This window comes from Taudactylus pleione, unplaced genomic scaffold (genome assembly GCF_031769625.1).
Source record: "Taudactylus pleione unplaced genomic scaffold, aTauple2 ptg000652l, whole genome shotgun sequence".
NCBI lineage: Eukaryota > Metazoa > Chordata > Amphibia > Anura > Myobatrachidae > Taudactylus > Taudactylus pleione.
The window spans coordinates 9,188,599-9,206,270 of NW_028285054.1; the positions used below are offsets into that span (position 1 = coordinate 9,188,599).

The following is a 17,672-nucleotide window of genomic DNA, read 5'->3' on the forward strand; positions in this document are numbered from 1 at the left end:
CTGGATCCTAGTGAGTTGATAGGCAGCATTCTCATGAGTCGTGGTTCAGCCCAACTAATGTCTGCCCCCCTCCTCCGTCAGTGTGTAGATGTACAGGTGTGCACGAAATCTACGGCATAGCCTCACCTGTATGGAGCTGATCATGGTGCTGAGAGCGAACACTGTGGCTGAGTCTCTTAAGGTTGACTGGCTATCGAATGTCCCCTGGGTGTCCATCAGCAGCACAGCAACCTACATACAGTAATAGCTTAGAGAACGTCACTTCATACGTATCTGCATTAGTATAATATACAACATATTAAATAAAGCGGACAAGATGTTAATGTGACCTGAAGCTTGATGGTACAACAGCTGAATTGGGTGATATATATACGGTTAGATTAAGTGATGCCATCATTGTCTAACTGTTGGTGCTTAGGACATTTAAACCAAGAAAATGACTCCCATCTTCTGTCCCAGCCCATCGTTATGTGCAGAAGTACAATGTTCATTTGAATTAGAGAATATGTGGCTCAGATCTTCCCGGCAAGTTCAGATCTCAGAAAAAGGCAAAACGTCATCTTTCACGGACCAAACGTCATCTTTGTCTGTGCGATATGACGTTTCGCCTTGTTCTGAGATCCATCCATGGCCAAAACCAAACTGCTCATCTCTAATTTGAATACTAAAAAAACACAAGAAAAAGTGGATTTAACAAATGATCTCCCACCTTTCTGAATGGAACGGCTGTGATCATCTTCCGCTGTCCTGAGAGCTCCTGGTGATGTTAGGCCTCCATGAGATCAAGATTTACAGAACATTGAAGCATAATGTTGGGTCCACCTCATATAAATTATATAAATATATCAAATGTTTTGAAAGCACCAATGATTTTTCTGCTCTTTGGCATATAATTACATCACCTGGCTACGGTGGGAGGTCGGCCTCACATTGCTGTCAATCATTGCTCTGCAAATCATATACTTCTCTTTAGAGGTCTACCTTCATCAGGCAGAGTAAGGGGTTCCTGGTGGTACTCCCACCATCCAGGTAAGGCAGAGCAAAATACTATTTTATATCCTCTTTTTTTTTTTTTTTTAAACAGCGGCATTAACCTTTGATTCAAGGCATATGGTGCTTTTAAAGAATAAAAATATAACCTCTGAATAAAAATATAACCTCTACAAAAATGTTTCTATCTGTTCTCTAACTGGGCAGATACACTAAGCTCTGGAAAGTGATACATTTGAGAGTGATAAACTTCAGCACTCAGCTCCTCACTGTCATTTTCAAACACAGCCTGTAACATGACAGTTAGGAGCTGAGTGGCTGGTAGTTTATCACTCTCCAATTTATCACTTTCCAGAGCTTAGTACATCTCCCCCTCTATATGAGTTATATAGAGAATTGCAATTTGTTATTCTACAATATAGGCAGATGATTCACATTTAGAGTAGTTACCGTTTTGCCATCAGGTTTGTCCACCAGGAAGATTTCGCTCCATATCTGGATTCCTGTGGTCTCTCTCTCAGAGCCCCCTCTCCATGAGAAACCAGATAGCGGTGCATTGTAATCGCCCAGCCAGTCTACCGGCTCCTACACAGAGAGGAACACATCTGAAGTAGTCTGTTACAGGAAAGTATTGCTTCTATACAATGCCACTTGAACCTCTATTGAAAAGCAATTTGAAATATAAGTAAATATACATTTCCAATGGCACACTCTGTTGGCGAACTAATCTATCAATCCGTGCCTCAGCGTCCCATAACTGGAGTGTGAAAAGGGCCAAGATCAATTGCAATTCTATCAAAGGGATAAGAATAATGGCTGGCTTTTGCTCTGTTAGAACAAAAGGTAAATGTCTCTGGGAAGATTTGAAAAAGCATTAAATTACTAAATGACTACTATAAGCTTAAGTAATTTGTGTCTTTCCATCTGCAGAACTAGAAATCCCAGCAGGCTCTACAAAGACAGTAGGGAAACAGCTGGAGAGCCTCAGGTTGCTGACTTCTGGGGGGTGAGCTCTTTGGACAAACTTCCAGGAGAAATAAAAGAGCGTTACACCGGAAATGTATTAAAAGAGACTTAAAAAAGTTACTGTAGCTGTAAGGGCTCGTTCAGACGAGTTAATTTCTTTTATGCAATGACTACTGCGTTTTGCACAGAGGACATATGGATCAGACATAGAAGTGAACAGACCACATGATTATGTATTTTCAATCAGTATGGAGTACAGGTTTATCATGACGATCAATGACCTCTATGGTAACGGGTGTCCCTCCTGTGAATACAGCAGGGGTAGGCAATGTTTTTCTTTTTGGGTGCCAGACGTTCAACATTGGAAGTAAAAAAAAAAAAAAAAAAAAAGACATTACCATGGTATAGTTTAGTACTAAAGATGTCAGTGGCTTTGTGTCCTTCCTTTTTTCCTCTAGATTAGTTTAGTTAGGCTGATAATTTTTTTACTCTTGAGATGAGGGCATGCTTACTAACCTTGTACTGTTAATTGACTGTGAGCAGGACAAACTATGGCAGGGTTCTCTCACCAGAGGCCCAGGCTTTGTTGGGTATGCAGGCCATGCTTGGGTTCTCCGGTTGGGTGATGATCTAGTGTGACATATAGGTGTCCTCTGTGAGTATAGTAGGTGGCGCAAGAAGGGAAGAGCAGCACATAGCACCCAGTAGAGGGACTGACACTGCAAAACATCCTCAAGTGCCACTTAGTGGCACTAGTGCCAAGGGTTGTCTAGGCCTGGTCTACGTTATGGTAATTTCCTACTTCAGCTGTGCCCTTTGCTCCAATCAAAAATTGGCTCTGAAGTTATCTAAAGCCATAAATACTGTACTGTGGGCCTGATTCACAGATGGGCACTAATGCAATTTTCACGCAGATCGAGCGATTGTTTGCCATTGTGCATGTGTATGCACCGCACTGCACGTGCGCTGCGATCACGCACGCACAGAGGAATCCATCGCTGCCAGCATCTGGGAGTGTTATTGGGGAGTGGTCACAAAAACGCAGGTGAGCCTGTCCGTTTAAACAGTTACATGGGCGTGCACTACTTAGCCACTGCGATTGCATACGCAGCTCTGCGTGTCAGAAGAGCACCCAAAGATGTGGCAGGTCAGACCGCAAGGGTAAAATGGCCGCCGATGTGCTTCGATGTTACCAATGTTTACGCAGGTACGCGTCATCGCACGCAGGTGAGAGTCCAGCAGTGGGCCCCTTTATACTCAGATGAACTTTGCTGACATTAGCATATTTTCACAGCTGCGTTGCATACGAACACACAGTTGCGATCGCGTTAGCGTCCGTCTCTGAAGCAGGCCCTCTAAGCCAAGAGTCCGACTAAAAGCCAGAAGTCAGGGCGTCTACTGTGAATATAACAGTCTATATGCAAGCTTCTCTGGCAGGGGGTGCTAGGACTTGTAGTTGCCGAAGAGCAAGACAGCAGCACCTTGCATGGCTCTGGTGTTAAGTGTTAATTCTCCAGGCCGGAATACCTTGTAAGACTGTGAAATGGCATTACCCTAAACATTGCTTATCCACACAGTGCTTTCTGTTAGTAATCATTGGATATACGCACTTTGCTTTCTCTCTTCCACAGTGACCTAAGTCACATACGTACCGTTTTGTACATGTATCGCAGCATGAAGTCCATGAGGAAGGACTTTCCTTTTCTGAAGGCTCCAGCCACGGACACAGCCACAACTTCCTTGTCCCTGACCACTTCCGAGAGCAGAATTCGGTTTAAAGCCACTTCATCCAACTCAAAGGAATGGTCATCTTTCACCACCAGCACCTGCACCGGCTGGGCTTTCTTCTCATACTCTTCCTCCTCGGAGCTCCAGTCATAATTTCGGTCTGAAAACCCACCTACAACATAAAGGAGATATAATGGGGACTTATCTATAGAGATCATTCACTTATTCATAACAAGTCATTTGCTTGCACTCTTGGAAGTTAGCAGGAGCACAGCGGGTCATACACAGAGCAATTTGGTCAGCCAATTTGGTTGGGTAGATGTTTTTACACCAAACTGATCTGATCAGATTTTGATCTTGATGGATAGAGACGATGTGGTACAGATGATCATATCATTCTCAGGTAATATTCATGGTACCACTTGTCAGCTAATCATGTGTCCCAACCAATGAATGGCCAAAATATGGTAAGGATCTCCAGGGGTCTTGTTGGTTTAGGCCCTGGTTGCAGCAGCAGTTTTTTTTTTGGGCTCAGTCAGACCGCACAGGCTTCTCCATTTTGTTTGTACAGAGTCGCAGTAAAAACTTAGACACAAGGTAGCATAAATGTAAAGGATGTTCCTGGAAGGTGACTGGGACGTAACAGGGGGTGGGTGGTTATAAAGACGCACGTAAATGTTGCACCTTATGGGCGTGTCGCAGACAGCGATGGTGTACAGAGACAATCAACCTCTCACATAGGCGGCTAAACTCAGACTGAGGGCATGCACCTACCATAGGGCTGGTGCAAGTTTCATTGGTACGACCGATGGTGGCGTCTACAGACGCGCCAAGTGGTATTTCAGCATCTACAGACACTAAACGTGGGCATCGATGCCCTTGCACTTTGGGACGCAGATGTAGACCAGGGAAGGGTTTTGTAGTGGCATTAGCATAAAGTCGCAGACGCAACTGCAGCAAAAGACGCAAGGACGGTCGCCACTATGTCTGACTTGGAATCAGGCTCCTAATGTTTTAAATGTTTTTACTCCATCTGAAATGGTAAATTTTGTGTATGATTTAAGGGTTTTACCATTAGCATGTCTTTTTGGATTATAATGTGTCCAAGTTCCATTACAGCCAATAATATTATAACATTATTATTATTTAGATTTTAGATTTATTTGTTTCCAACAATACTAGTTATCTTTATATCGATATTTTATTGTGGTTGCATAATGTGGTTTTTATTTGAATGGTATCTCTATCATGATAAATGTAATCTGCCCTCAACACCTTTTATTTCTAATTTATTTGTCCTGGAAGTTTTTTTATCATAAGTTTGGTTTTGAAAACTTTATTCTTCTTTTAATAAGACAGCAAAGCAAAACTGTACCCAGTCCCGTCATGTGTCAGCGATGCCTCTTATTTCAGGCCACTGCGTGGTACATGCGAGACTGGCGACTGTCCACATTTCCTGCGGTATCTTACTGAGCAAGTGAACACTCAAGCTGGGTACACACTGTCGAAGCTGGATTAGTGGCTAAGACGGAATCAGCGTAGAAATTGGCGTGCGTGACGCCATCTTGCGAATGGAAGCTAGACTCCATTTTAGAAACAAGAATCTGCAAGACGCCATTTTGCGACCAGCGCCATTTTAAGTTACAACTCACGAGCTAAGTACAGATAGCAATGTTTCTGATAATCTACCAAAAACAACTAGAAATGCAGCCCCTGAGAAAAGTAAATAGAATAGACAATGCACCAGGATACTGTGAGTGTTTTACATACAAATTGGGAATCCCTGTATGTAACACAAGTATAGTTGTGGCAATTGTAATATAACCCAGGCATTGATCTACACAATTGAATTTGTCTGAATCCTAAAGAGGTTTTAGTCCCACACCCAGACAGAATGGCCCCCGGCTTCACAGCTGGGGGTCACACATTTGCATTACAGTTTGAAACTGTAAATAAGGAATGAGATGTGTGTGTGTGTATATATATATATATATATATATGTGTATGGATATATGTGTACACATATATATGTGTATGGAATCTCATGCATAAACACCGCACATTACGCACAGTTAAGCTGCTAACATGACGCTCAGTAGCGAATGCACAATATCCTGCATGCGAACGCTGTTTATTAGCTGCATGCATGCACATCTGCCCCAAATCAGATAGACCTAACTAGTGTCTTTACATCAAACCCCACATACTCACACATTACATATTCACATACAAGGTTCCATAAGCTTTAAGGTATAAGATTCAAGTATGCACATTTATTATAATTGCTAGGAAATAAAGATTATTTCGTAACTAAGGTTTTGTATGTGATAAATAAGCCATGTTTGGTATTGTACTGATGCGTACTCTCTCAACAGTATTCCAGTAACATCGATGTAGAGATCGCAACAGGCATTCTCAACTTATGGACCGCAGAGACTTCAAGCAACAAAATGTACATTATATGAACAACTGTTAGGATTTGCATGAGGCGGGAAACCAGAGACCACCAGTTGTTAGAGGCTGGACTGTGTCTATTTGAACCAACCTGTTAAATGCCTTGTAACATATGCCCTCTCCTTTAGGACCAATGGTATTAGCAACAAACTTCTCTATTGTGTTGTTTATTTCTGGGGGGTATAAAATATGTGTGCTCTGACCCTGGATTCCTAGTCTTTGTGCTGAATGCTGATTGACAGGGGTTTCTTGCTGATGCCTACATCTGGACCAGAGAGCTGTATAATTTCTTTGCGCTAAGATTATATGAGGATCATAGTGTGTAACTGCTGTACTTTTACTTGAATAATACTTTGTGCTTTGGAACCACAGGTTCTAGGTCTGGAGTCTTTATTTACTGTATGACTGCGTACGCAAATTAGCATCATCCTTAGAGGTTTATAGGCAGGATATTAGAAGGTATAGGCAGGGGTATATAGAGGTTCAAAGACAGAGGCCCTCATTCAGAGCCGTACGCTATGAGCAGAGCGCACGCTCTGAATGAGGGCCGGGCTCCATTTTCATGGAGCGTCCTCCTGGACGCTCGTATAGCTGTGGGTCACCACCCACAGGCTATACGAGCGTGCTTTGTGATGGCCGCGATGGTCGAGACCATCGCGACCATCGAAATTGCGAGCTGGAGCCTGCGGTTGAGGTTTTCAACCGCAAGCTCCGGAGTGATTTTGGCTCTATCAGAGCCAAAATCACTCCCACTGACATCACTAGTGATGTCAGTGGGCCGGCTTCTGACGGGAGGCGTTCCCATGGGAACGCCCCCGTCAGGGAGGCACGCCCCCGGCACGCCCACCAAAGGGGGCGTGCTGTCAATCAACATTGACAGCACGCCCCCTTTGATCGGACACAACGAGCGAAGGACTTTCCTTCGCTCGTCGCGTCTGGCGCATGCGCACGACGGAGCTCCCTCCGTCGTGCGCATGCTCAGTGCATAACATCGACCCACTTGCGAGCGGACAGCCGCTCGCGAGTGGGTCTGAATCAGGCCCAGAATCCTTAACACTATACCATCCGTTGTGGATCGGAACGATATATCGTACGGCATGTGCAGTGTGTATGCACGGTTGAGCGTCCACAAGGGTCGTTCATCGCATTGTCTCGTCTGCTTGGCTGCACAGCAGATGGGATGATGCAATGAAGATGTCATGCTCTAATATGCAATGTGGAACGATATATTGCGCCATCATACTCTGGATCGTGCAGTGTGTAAGGCGCACGTGATGTATCATTACATCGCGTTGTTCTATCGCTGGGTGCACACATTGTATAGTGTGTACCCAGCTTAACAGAAACAGGAATGTAAAGCAAGTGTCAACTACTTTAATTGGTGGAAAGCAACCACTACAAAATAAACACATACATCCCACACACACTACCTTTCCCGGCACTGCTATTCAGATATTATATAATTATGTAATTGATACCTGCTGCACGTAACTTGGGTCTAGTTAGGACCCTATATATATATATATATATATATATATATATATATACACACCAAGGGAAAAAAACAGCTACTAAGTAACTACTGTGCTGGTATACAATTTCCTTTTTTCATTAATACTCATATGTAATAAATTGAGGTTTGCTCTCTATTAATGTACAGGAGGCTTGTTCAATTTTACCAATAATAGTTTTATTCAAAACATCAACATATGTTAAAAGCAAAACAACTACACATATATAGCAGCAATCTTCATATATGACACCAAATTTAGTAGTTAAAATCTATTCTCATATATAACATTAGTGTGTAAACGTATAACTTGGCATACACATACATACTCCAAAAACGCTTCACATAAAAAAAAAAATCCCAAATTTTAAATCCCTTTTGCTATTTTGAGTGATTGAAAATAGTTTCCTCAATAAGATACTGTGTTATTTGTATACAAGTCCACAATTTGTTACAAGTCCTGTAATTTAGTAACAATGTAGCAAAATGTCAATCCAGTGTTCTAGTATAACATGAGCATGCACACTGCTAACAAGCTGGCCGCTATAAATATAATGTTTAGGTAACTACTGGCGTCCCAGTATTACCATATGTAATCCAAGCGATCTCTGCTATATATTGATTTCCCCCACTCTCATATCATACCAATAGATAGTGAATTGCCGTTAGTCCATAACACGGCGCAGCCATGCTTTTTGAACTTCCAAGGACCGGGTCGATGGCCCCCCACAGAGCATGCGCACGACGGCGCCGGTGCCGTCGTGTGCATGCGTGAGACCCGCTACGACCGACAGCGCCGGTCGTAACGGGTCTCGATCCAAAGGGGGCGAGCTGTTGATGTTGATTGACAGCTCGCCCCATTTGGAAGGCGGGCCGGGGGGGATGGCAGCCCAAACGGAGGCGTTCCCATGGGACCATCACCGGAGCGGTCGTTAGAGCTGTGGGTGTTAACCCACAGCCTAACGACCGCAACAGAGGCGGGCGGTCAGGATGCAAGTGGCCGCCCAGTTTCTGAGCGACCGCTTGCATCCTCCGACCGCCTCTGAATGAGGCCCTATGTCCTTCTGGTGGCAATGGCCGGAGGTAGGGAGATGGTAGCGGCACTGTGAAGACGTCGTGGCTGTGTGTCCCGGCTACTGAATAATTGAATCAGTGCGGCTGCTGCTTGTTCACGTCCGTCTGCTCACAAGCGCTTTTCCGAGCAGTCTCCGGCAATCTCCAAAGCAGAGTATCAAGGGGATAATGAAAGGGTCAACACGTTTCATCCCATTCCATGGGAGGAGGCGGAGCCAATATGACGTGATTCCATTAGAATCGCATCATTTGGCTCCGCCCCCTTCTGATTGACCCATAAATCGCAGCAGTTTGTCGCTAGGGAGAGGGGCCTAATAACATGGTGCCAGCCTGCCAGGTATACAAACCGCAGCTGCTGCAAGGTAAGTGTATGTGTATGTAATGTATGTGTGACATACAGTAGGTGTTTGTAAGGTATGTGTGACATATGTATGTGTGTGTGTATATATATATATATATATATATATGTGTATGTATCATATGTATGTGTGTGTATGTATTATATATAGATATATATAGGGGCACCTACAAACATTTGTTGTGGGGCCCTCAAATACCTAGTTACGCCCCTGAGTCATACAGTTATTTTCAGTTATTTTCTGGGGCTTATTCACACCATTGCAATGTGAACGCGGTTTTCATTTACTGCATAGAAACCGCACTAAAATCCATTAAGACACTTGCAACTCGTCCTGCAGCCTGATCTGACCCCAGTCTCGCAGATGTCTGTATACAGACCTATCGCTCTACAAGCAAATATCAGCAAGTTCGGAGGTACTGTAAGTGCGGCATAAAGCAGAACGTAATCACACCACAAAGGTTCTTGCAGCGAATAGGACTGAGTCCTATTGTTCATTAACCATAAAAACAGATTTATAGCAGTTTCCAGGGACATATATTATCATATAGTATTCAGATCTTATTACTGGTCTCTTGCAGTGTGCGGGGGGAACATTTTTTTTATAGTCTAGAGTAAACTCCTCCCTTTTCCAGCACCTGTGAAAGTAAATTGATTTGAGCAGCCGCTATTTTTTATTACTGTTCTGGGAAGCATGAGCGAGACCAGCATTTGGAGGGTGTGCTGGTTCCTGTAGTTCTATTTGGATGATTCTGGGTTACCTCCAGGTGAGTTGGTTCTCAACTTAGATATATTAAAGTATGTGCTATTATCATGTGGCATAACAGTATGCAATTATATGACTCAAAGTGGGTGCTATTCATACCTCCCAAAATGATCCATTCCAGGAGGGACAAAATACTCTGTCCCTGGACTTCCCTCTTAATTTGATTGATGTCACCTTTGTTTAAGTATATAATTGATAAGAAAGGTGTTTTAACACAGGTGACGGCAATCATAAATTAAGAGGGAAGTCCAGGAACAGAGCGTTTTGTCCCTCCTGAAATGGGTCATGTTGGGAAGTATGCCTATTATCATGTAGCGTTAGTACAGACAGGGGTTTAGGGAAGGCGGTTCCATTGGAGCGCAAGCTGGCAGAGGCGGGCTGCGCCAGAGGGCAGGGTGCCATGTGCCCCCCGGGCCCCAGCGCCATGCGGGGCGCGGGCAGTCTGTGTCTCTGTGACACAGCTGCACCGTGCGTGTAGTGCTGACCAGACGAAGTTCGGTCAGCTCTACACAGTGACAAACACACAGCAGCCGGCTCACTCATTAGCTCCATCTTCCGGCTCTCGCAGTGGGTAATGGGAGAGACGTCATGGCATCTCTCCCATAATGCAGAGCGGGCCAGCCCAGGAGGACGGACGGAGGAGCGGATGGTGGTGGTGGGAGCAATACTGGGGGTACTGCATAGGGGGGGATACAACTGGGGCCACTATTTAAAGTGCACTGCATAAGGGTTACCACTATTGGGGTCACTGCATGGGGAGACTACTACTGGGGGCATTATATAAGGGGAACTGCATAAGGGGTACCACTACTGGGGACACTGCATAGGGGGTACCACTACTGGGGGCACTATATAAGGGGCTTACTACTGGAGGCACAAGGGGCACTGCACAGGTGGACCACTACTGGGGGCACTGTATAAGGGGCACTGCATAGGGGGGATCACTACTGGGGGCACTACTGGAAGCTTGCATAAGGGGGACCTCTCCTGGGGCACAAGGTGCACAGCATATGGGCACCACTACAGGGGGGCATAAGGGCTCAACTACAGAGGGCACTGCACATGGGCACCACTACAGGGGGCACTTCATATGGGCACCACTACAGGGTGCACTGCATACAGGTACCACTACAGTGGGCTTCCCCTAATCTTTATTCTTACTTCTCTTTACTTTAATCCCATATGGACCCGCCTCCTCGCTGGAACACTTGAGGGGGGGGGGCGCCGTAGGACGCAAGTGCTCTGGGCACCCTGGCTACACGCTACTCCTCTGAGTACAGAGACGCCTTGACGCTGCTGGATGGCTTAAGCATATCTTTGTAAATATATATCTGTTCAGTGTGTACCCAGCTTAAGATTTTGTTCCCCAGGAATTGCTTGTTATTGGGAATGTCCCTATGCGTCCATGTCATACTGGGGACTGTAGTAAGAACTGTATTTTTCCCTATAGATTATAAACTTGCGAGCAGGGTCTTCCTTCCTATATATCCATCTGTTATTACCCAGTTTTGTTCTATCAATGTTTCCAATTGTAAAGCGCAACGGAATATGCTGCGCTAAATAAGAAACTGTTAATAAATAAATAAAATAAATATTACACAAAAGTATGCTGTCACTACAGTGCATGCACGAGGTGCTTATTTCTCTGCTTAGCAGTGAGGTGAACCTGGAAATAATGTTCAAGTGTTTACAACTATATATATAACTGTGTCCGCCAGATTTATGATGTGGACTCTGGAAAATCAATTGTCTTCTAGAAGCAAATACATTATACATTGGTCAGACCTTGGATTTAACCTTTTTCAGTGCTGGAATATGAAGCAGCTTTTAACATATGCTAACAGCGAGTAAAACAACCATTATTGTGCAAAGTATTATCCTTGTGTGTGTGTGACCATCTGTTGCGGAACTACAAGTCACAGCATGTCCTGACAGAATAAGGCACAGTGAAAAAATTATTCCTTTACTCATGTCCCGAAAAGCAAATCATCATCTGGCCGGTTAGCTCAGTTGGTTAGAGCGTGGTGCTAATAACGCCAAGGTCGCGGGTTCGATCCCCGTACGGGCCAGTTTTTTCTTTTTTTTTTTTTTTTTTTCTTGTATTTTTGTGCACAACATGGACAGGATGTAGATAATCAGCAACAACAAAAAAAGAGAAAGATACCATAACAAAATGTATCTTTTATATAAGCAAACTATTTATAACAAAAATAATAATGCATTCAACACCGCCACCCAGTGGTGTCCAGGCGTAATGACAATGGTGAGCTGAGAAACCCTTAATACTACAAACCTCAGTAGACTCATGTATTTCAATATCTATAGGGAATTGTAATGCCATACACATACTTTTATATCATGACACCCCTATGCCTGTCTATGTCCTCGGAGATGTAAAGCACTTAAATGTACTATATTTGTGGGCACAACTAGTTAGTTCTTTGCCATTAAATAGTTGTTTAGAGGGTTTCCATATTTACCTTCATTTATTGGCTTGTACTTGCCCTCCTGCAACTTACTAAATACTTTTATTTTATCTCTCTGACACCTTCTGTGCTTTTCAGTCGTGTCTTTATATCATATGTTATATATATATTTTTTCCAGTATAATAGCCTTATAAAATATAAATGTACAAAAGAAACAATTGCTGTATACAGAGTTGTACTATGTTATATTCAGGAGTAAAAGATGATTTGTAAGTATTATGCCTGAATGTACTGTTTATCCCTTTATTATTTCACTGATTTCTAAATAAAATTCTGCATCTGGTGCATCCTTACTTATATTATTTAGTAAAGACCAGGGAAAAAACCCCCCATCGTTTTAAATAAAACCTAAAATCATATTTGGGGGTCTTAGGGGAGAAGCAGTCAGCTGCATCTCTAGCAATGCTGTGGAACTACAAATCCCAGCATAAACTGAATGTATGCATGTATATATGGAAAAAACATGCCATCTGTGTCACTCCAACCATTGTGAAACTACAAGTTCCAGCATGCCATGTGAGCCATGGCTTGTAGGGTCTTTAGAGACAGAGGGAGTCATTCAGACCCGGTCATTAGCGCCGATGCGCTCGGACCAGGTCGATGGCCCCCCACAGAGCATGCACACAACGGAGCCGTCGCCGTCGTGCGCATGCGTGAGACCCGCTACAACCGACAGCGCCGGTCGTAGCGGGTCTCGATCCAAAGGGGGTGAGCTGTCGATGTTGATTGACAGCTCGCCCCATTTGGAAGGCAGGCCGGGGGGGTGGCAGCCCAAACGGAGGCGTTCCCATGGGAACGCCTGCCGTTTGGGGGAGGCCCCACTGACATCACTAGTGATGTCAGTGGAGAGCTTCCGGCTCTGACAGAGCCAGAAGCTCTCCGGGGCTTACGACAAGTGAGACCCTACCCTAGGGTCTCGTCGTAAGCCCCGATGGTCGCGATGGTCTCTGACCATCGTGACCATCACCCGAGCGGTCGTTAGAGCTGTGGGTGTTAACCCACAGCCTAATGACCGCAACAGAGGCGGGCGGACAGGATGCAAGTGGCCGCCCAGTTTCTGAGCGACCGCTTGCATCCTCCGACCGCCTCTGAATGAGGCCCAGAGAGCCATAGTTTGGCTGTCCTATCTGATCTATCTAAGGCAGAGGTTCCCAAACTCGGTCTTCAAGGCATACTTGCCGACATTCAGCTCCCTCCTTCCGGGAGGGAGCTGAATGTCTGTTTATAGCAGGGGGCGTGGCCGGGCAATAATGAAGAATTGGGGGCAGGGCTGGGGGCATGACCACGCAATCATGTCATCGTGTCCCCGCCCCCTCTTCACAATACCAAAATTAATGGCATTGTGAAGCAGGGGGCAGTGCTACGATGACGGGGGTTTCTATCTTTACTCTGGGGGTGGTCGGAAGGGTCGGCGGCCACTGGGAGGCTTGCCTGCATTTACGGGGGGCCGGAAGCGGCACCAAATATTCAGGAGGCTCCCGGCCAAATTGGGAGGGTAGGCAAGCCTGGTTCAAGGCGCCCTAAGAGTCCAGGTTTTAAGGCTATCAATGCTTGACAACAGGTTACTTAATTAGTACCTTAGTCCATTGGTTCCCAAACTGTGCGCTGTGGCACCCTGCGGTGTCTTGGAACACTTGCAGGGGTGCCTAAGGTTGGTGATCCAGCACCAAATCCAATTATTTATGGTCAATGTAATGTAAATATGTGGACAAACAGAAGCGCAAACCTGTCCAGCGCCATATAATTGACCCTAGGGATGACAGGTAAGCACAATTTACATTACTACATTTTTTTCTAAATTTCTCAATGACAAACTTTTGGCTTAGGGGTGCCGTGAAAACAATGCTGACATTCTAGGGCGCCGTGATTCAAAAAAGTTTGGGAACCACTGCCTTAATCAATTTGATTTAACCATCAGTGCTCAACCATCGATATCTCTAAAATATGAACTGTTGGGATGTCTTGTGGACTGTGGGCCTGATTCAGACCCGCTCGCAAGCGGGTCGATGGTGGAACACTGCGCACGTGCGGCGTACGCGAGCCCTGGAGCGAGTGAGAAATTCACTCGCTCCGGGGCTCGCTACAAACGGGGCGGATGTCGAAGTTGATCGACAGCTTGCCCCGTTTTGTAGGCAGGGAGGGGGGGTGACTGGACAAACAGAGGCGTTCCTGAAGGAACGCCTGCCGTTTGTGGGCGGCCCTACTGATATTACTCGTGATGTCAGTAGTGAGCTTCCGGCTGTATTAGAACAGGAAGCTCATTGGGGCTTGCGGGAACGAGACCCTACCGCAAGGGTCTCGTCGCAAGCCCGATGGTCGCGACCATCACCTGGCCGCTCGCAAAAGCTGTGGGTGGTCACCCACAGCTTAGCGAGCGGCCAGGAGGCCGGGTCAATAAAAAAAAATATGGCCGCCTTGATTCAGAGCCAGCGCTCGCTTTTTGCGAGCGCCTCTGAATCAGGCACTATGTTTGGGAGCCACTGAAGCTAAACTATTGACAAGTTCATGGCTTGTGGTCCAGGTTGTGAAGTTGGAATTTAAGTCTCCTGGCTGCTTGAAAACTCCATAAAACACATTATAATGAGAACCAAATTCCTCATACACTATGATCTACCATACAGACAACAAAACATCCCGTCACCGTTCTAAAGCCGATCACCTTGTAGTCACATTTTACATGAAGGTAACTAGCGTACGAATATTTGATATTTACACATATAATTACTGGGGGGAAAAGGATATAAAAACTATAGAGAGCATAGTCTCTGTCACACATATAAATACTTTGTATTGTTCTGTATTATTATTATCCGGTATAGTGTGTATGGTATAAATATATCACTGACATTATTCAGGCTGACGCTGGCCCTTATTGGACGATGACCGTGTAAAATTCATTATTTTAGTAATTTAGGATGCAGGAGGTGTTAGCTTTCACTTTAAATATATTAAACTATTATGTATATAAATTACTGGTATTTATATGTATAAAATTACAGCCCATAACAACAGAATATCTGCAGTGCTAGAGACCCACCCTATTCGTCACACAGACAAATGGATTTTCCACACACATGAGTGTCACAGGATTATAATTACTCTACATTGCTATACGTGGAAGAATGAATGGGCTCTAGGAGGAGAAAGCTGCCCATATGGTAACAGTATGTGATCTTGTCAGCTACAAAATGAATATACATTATGTGGTCTCTAGCAGTGTGAGAAAAAGCATTTCAGGGAGATTGTGAAAGTAACACCTATGAGCACGGTGGTAAAGTGGGCGTGTCCTGCTACATCTGGGGGGCGTGTCATAATACTGACTTACAACCAAATGTAAATGAGCCCCAAAGCAGTCAGTAAGATCTACTTGTTGATGAAAACACACTGCTACTTTCCAGAAAATACATGTAGCCATAGGGATCATTATATATAATATAACAGCTACATAATGGGGGTAAGGTGCAATCGGGGAGATTGGCAGACTCTTCAGGGAGTCAGGGAGATTGCTAATATGTCAGGGAGTCTACCTAACAATAAGGGAGAGTTGGCAAGTTTGCTACGCCAGTTAGCGTATCTCATACTTGTCAACTCTCCCTCATTGTCAGGAAGGCTCCCTGACATATTAGCAATCTCCCTGTCTCCCTGAAGAGTCTACCAATCTCAGAATTTAGACGCCTATCTTTAGTACTACTAACTCGGGATTACAACGCCGGCTTCCCGCGCAACGGTAGTCTTACTACATCCCCTTTCTGATGTATTTGCCCAATTGTAAAGCGCAGTGGAATACGCTGGCTTCAATATTTGAATTATGATTGATGCCTAATAGTTTATGCGTATTCTGGAAACAAAACAACTGGCTGCAAGCATGGGTGCAAGACTCAAAGGCCGACATTAGGCCCCGCCCCTTTCTGGGAAACGTCCCATATTCGCGGGTCGGCACGGAGGGGGGTGGGGCTAAATGATGCGATCTGCATCATATTAGCCCCGCTCCTTCCCTACGGGCCCGCAAACTCCCCGTAAAATCTCCCCATCATGCCCACTACACTAGGATGGGGTTACCCAGGGGCATCGGAACGATTTTATGTTGGGGGGGCAACATAAAATCGTCCCGGCGCCCGCCTCCCCTTCTCCCTCCCTCTTACCTGGCCGCGCACTCTGCGCAGGGACTGTAGGGTGCATGGCCCCTGCACTGCACGGAGGAGGAGGTGTCATGTGCGGTGTTTTAACTAAAAAGACCGCACATTACACCTCCTCCAACGTGCAGTGCAGGGGCCGTGCAGCCTGTTGCTATAAAGCACAGACCCTGACCGTCCGCACCCAAATGTTTTTTTTGGGGGGGAGGGGGGACAACCCCCTTCCCTGGATGCCCGTGGGGCTACCTGAAAAATTGGGAGCCTCCTGCGACTTCCAGGATAGTAGGCAAGTATTAATACTGGCAGCAGAGGGCAGCAGTGATGATAGAAGGATTATCTAACTATATTGGTGGCAGGGGTGCAGCACTGGTGGTACAGAGATGGGTAAAGATAGCAGGCTACCAACATTAATAACACAAAGACTGGCCTCACAAAACAAAGTGTAGCACAGTCAGTGTCTGCTGCTGAACCTCTTGAAACGATGACTTGTTGGGACGAGCTTGCGTCTCTAAATGACCCTGTGCAGCAGAAAGACACTGGTTTATATCCTAGTTTCGTAAGATATTCTGCAGCAGCTGAGATCTTGCAGTCTCACAATCAATCCCGTGTATAAGTGTGAAGAAAAGGGCTGGCCAGAAATCTGTTCCAAAACACAATCTGATGACACAAAGCCTCATGCACTCCGTGCCCAGCATGACACCAGCATTATAAAGCTGCACCACACAACAACACAATGCATTTTACACGGCAGAGGGACACACAGCAGGATACAATGGATTGTGTGGGGCAGAGAACACACCCTGGACATAGACTGAATCCCTAGCAAGCAGGCTAGGAAACCCCATGGGGTGACAGTGGTATACTCACCCCAGCTGTTTCTCTCCTTACGGTTCCTGGCCATGGCAGGGTGAGGCTGTGGGCAGCAGGAGGGTGTGATGGGTCTGGTGATGGAGACTCTGCAGGATGAGAGATGCTGAGAGAAGGAGGAGGAGGAGGAGGAGGACCACAGTCATGTGATCAGGAGAGCTCAGTGCAATTATATACAGCACAGGAGAGTGCATACACTAATCCATAGGTTTTATTTCTCAACAATTTAATTGCATAATATCTAAACCTAAACCCAGATCAACATTAATGTTGATATTAGATTATAATGTAGTAAACAATGCAGTGAAACAGCAATACGCTACAGAATGGAAATATTCA

General features: G+C 45.2%; 1 protein-coding gene and 1 non-coding gene across 2 annotated transcripts in view; one reads left to right on the forward strand and one right to left on the reverse strand.

The window, feature by feature from the left end:
* ATL1 (atlastin GTPase 1) overlaps positions 1-17,430 on the reverse strand; it is a 72,094-nt gene extending 54,664 nt beyond the window's left edge. The window contains exons 1-4 of the mRNA XM_088455357.1: positions 17,334-17,430; positions 3,609-3,856; positions 1,441-1,575; positions 127-231 (exon numbers count right to left, since the gene is read on the reverse strand). Of these exons, the coding sequence (XP_088311483.1) occupies positions 127-231; positions 1,441-1,575; positions 3,609-3,856; positions 17,334-17,367 (522 nt within the window). The 5' untranslated portion in view covers positions 17,368-17,430. The remainder of the gene's footprint in view (positions 1-126; positions 232-1,440; positions 1,576-3,608; positions 3,857-17,333) is intronic.
* On the forward strand, positions 11,842-11,915 carry TRNAI-AAU (transfer RNA isoleucine (anticodon AAU)). Its single transcript has one exon. It is a non-coding gene; the product is annotated as a tRNA-Ile (tRNA).
* Positions 17,431-17,672: the final 242 nt, after the last annotated feature.